The 947-nt window shown below is 47.3% G+C and overlaps 1 protein-coding gene across 1 annotated transcript; it reads right to left on the bottom strand.

The window, feature by feature from the left end:
• Positions 1-328: 328 nt before the first annotated feature.
• T265_12279 (hypothetical protein) lies at positions 329-664 on the bottom strand (the record flags this gene model as incomplete). Its single annotated transcript, XM_009179567.1, has 1 exon — positions 329-664. A coding segment is annotated over one exon (207 nt), but the record flags the coding sequence as incomplete, so codon positions are not given.
• Between the last annotated feature and the right edge of the window lie 283 nt (positions 665-947).

Genomic DNA, 947 nt, shown 5'->3' with positions numbered 1-947 from the left:
AGTGTCAGCAGAGTAGCCCCAGGATGGAATCCTCTGAGAAGAGGATACTCTCCTGTAGAATCCACACAAGCTTTCTCCATCCACCATGACCTGGGTTGCGATCCCCCTTTGCCGACATCCGATGAACCTCTAGGTGAGGTTCTCTTGTGATGGGCTACCCCAGTGGATTATATACATGATCTATTACTGGCACACAAACTGACAACAGAAGGGAAGAGCAAAGGGTCAGGTCCTTAGCAAGCAGCGATAGGAGATGAGGAAACGCAGATTCACCCTCGGTATCCTCCAAGAGCAGTGGTAATTCGATCTTAAAGAATGTAAGACGTACTTGAATGTATACTGGGACAGAGAGGTCGGAAGTCAGGTTTCCGCTTCGGTACGCTGCTTCTAGGGCCAAAAACAGTGACAGACTGTCAGCTCGTCGTATTGGAAGCTGGAGCAAAGTGGTTCGCCACATCCAATCGGCCGTATCTGGTAAACTGGTGGCAAGAATCAGTGGAATTAGCGGGGACCGCAAACAATTGGCCGGGGTGACAAGTGGACAAAGTAAAGTAGGATCGGAGCCGTAAGTATCCCAACAAGCGCGCCTGAGTGTATTGTTCCGAAAGGCCGGTAGACATGATCTTAAAAGCTGACCAATTTCTACCAGTTCGCTGTCCCGAATCTGAAAGAGAATGAAATGTTAATAGATTCACCAGAGCGCGAAGGTTTCTGTAGTTGTTAAAAAGAGCAATCTTGGAGGGTCATGAAGGTATCTTTTAGGTATCGGAGCTTTTAAGATGAGCTCGAAAACAACCAGGTTTGCAAGCACCAGGATAGCTATCCATCCGGAGAACGGGCCGCAAGGAGAAAAGGATTCACTTAGTGTTCATCCGTTTTTCACGAATGAAACAGACCAAACGAGATAATTCACGCTAACATCTTCGATCATCATCATCATCATCATC

Source organism: Opisthorchis viverrini, assembly GCF_000715545.1.
Source record: "Opisthorchis viverrini unplaced genomic scaffold opera_v5_3983, whole genome shotgun sequence".
NCBI lineage: Eukaryota > Metazoa > Platyhelminthes > Trematoda > Opisthorchiida > Opisthorchiidae > Opisthorchis > Opisthorchis viverrini.
This window is presented reverse-complemented; position numbering and strand designations above follow the sequence as displayed.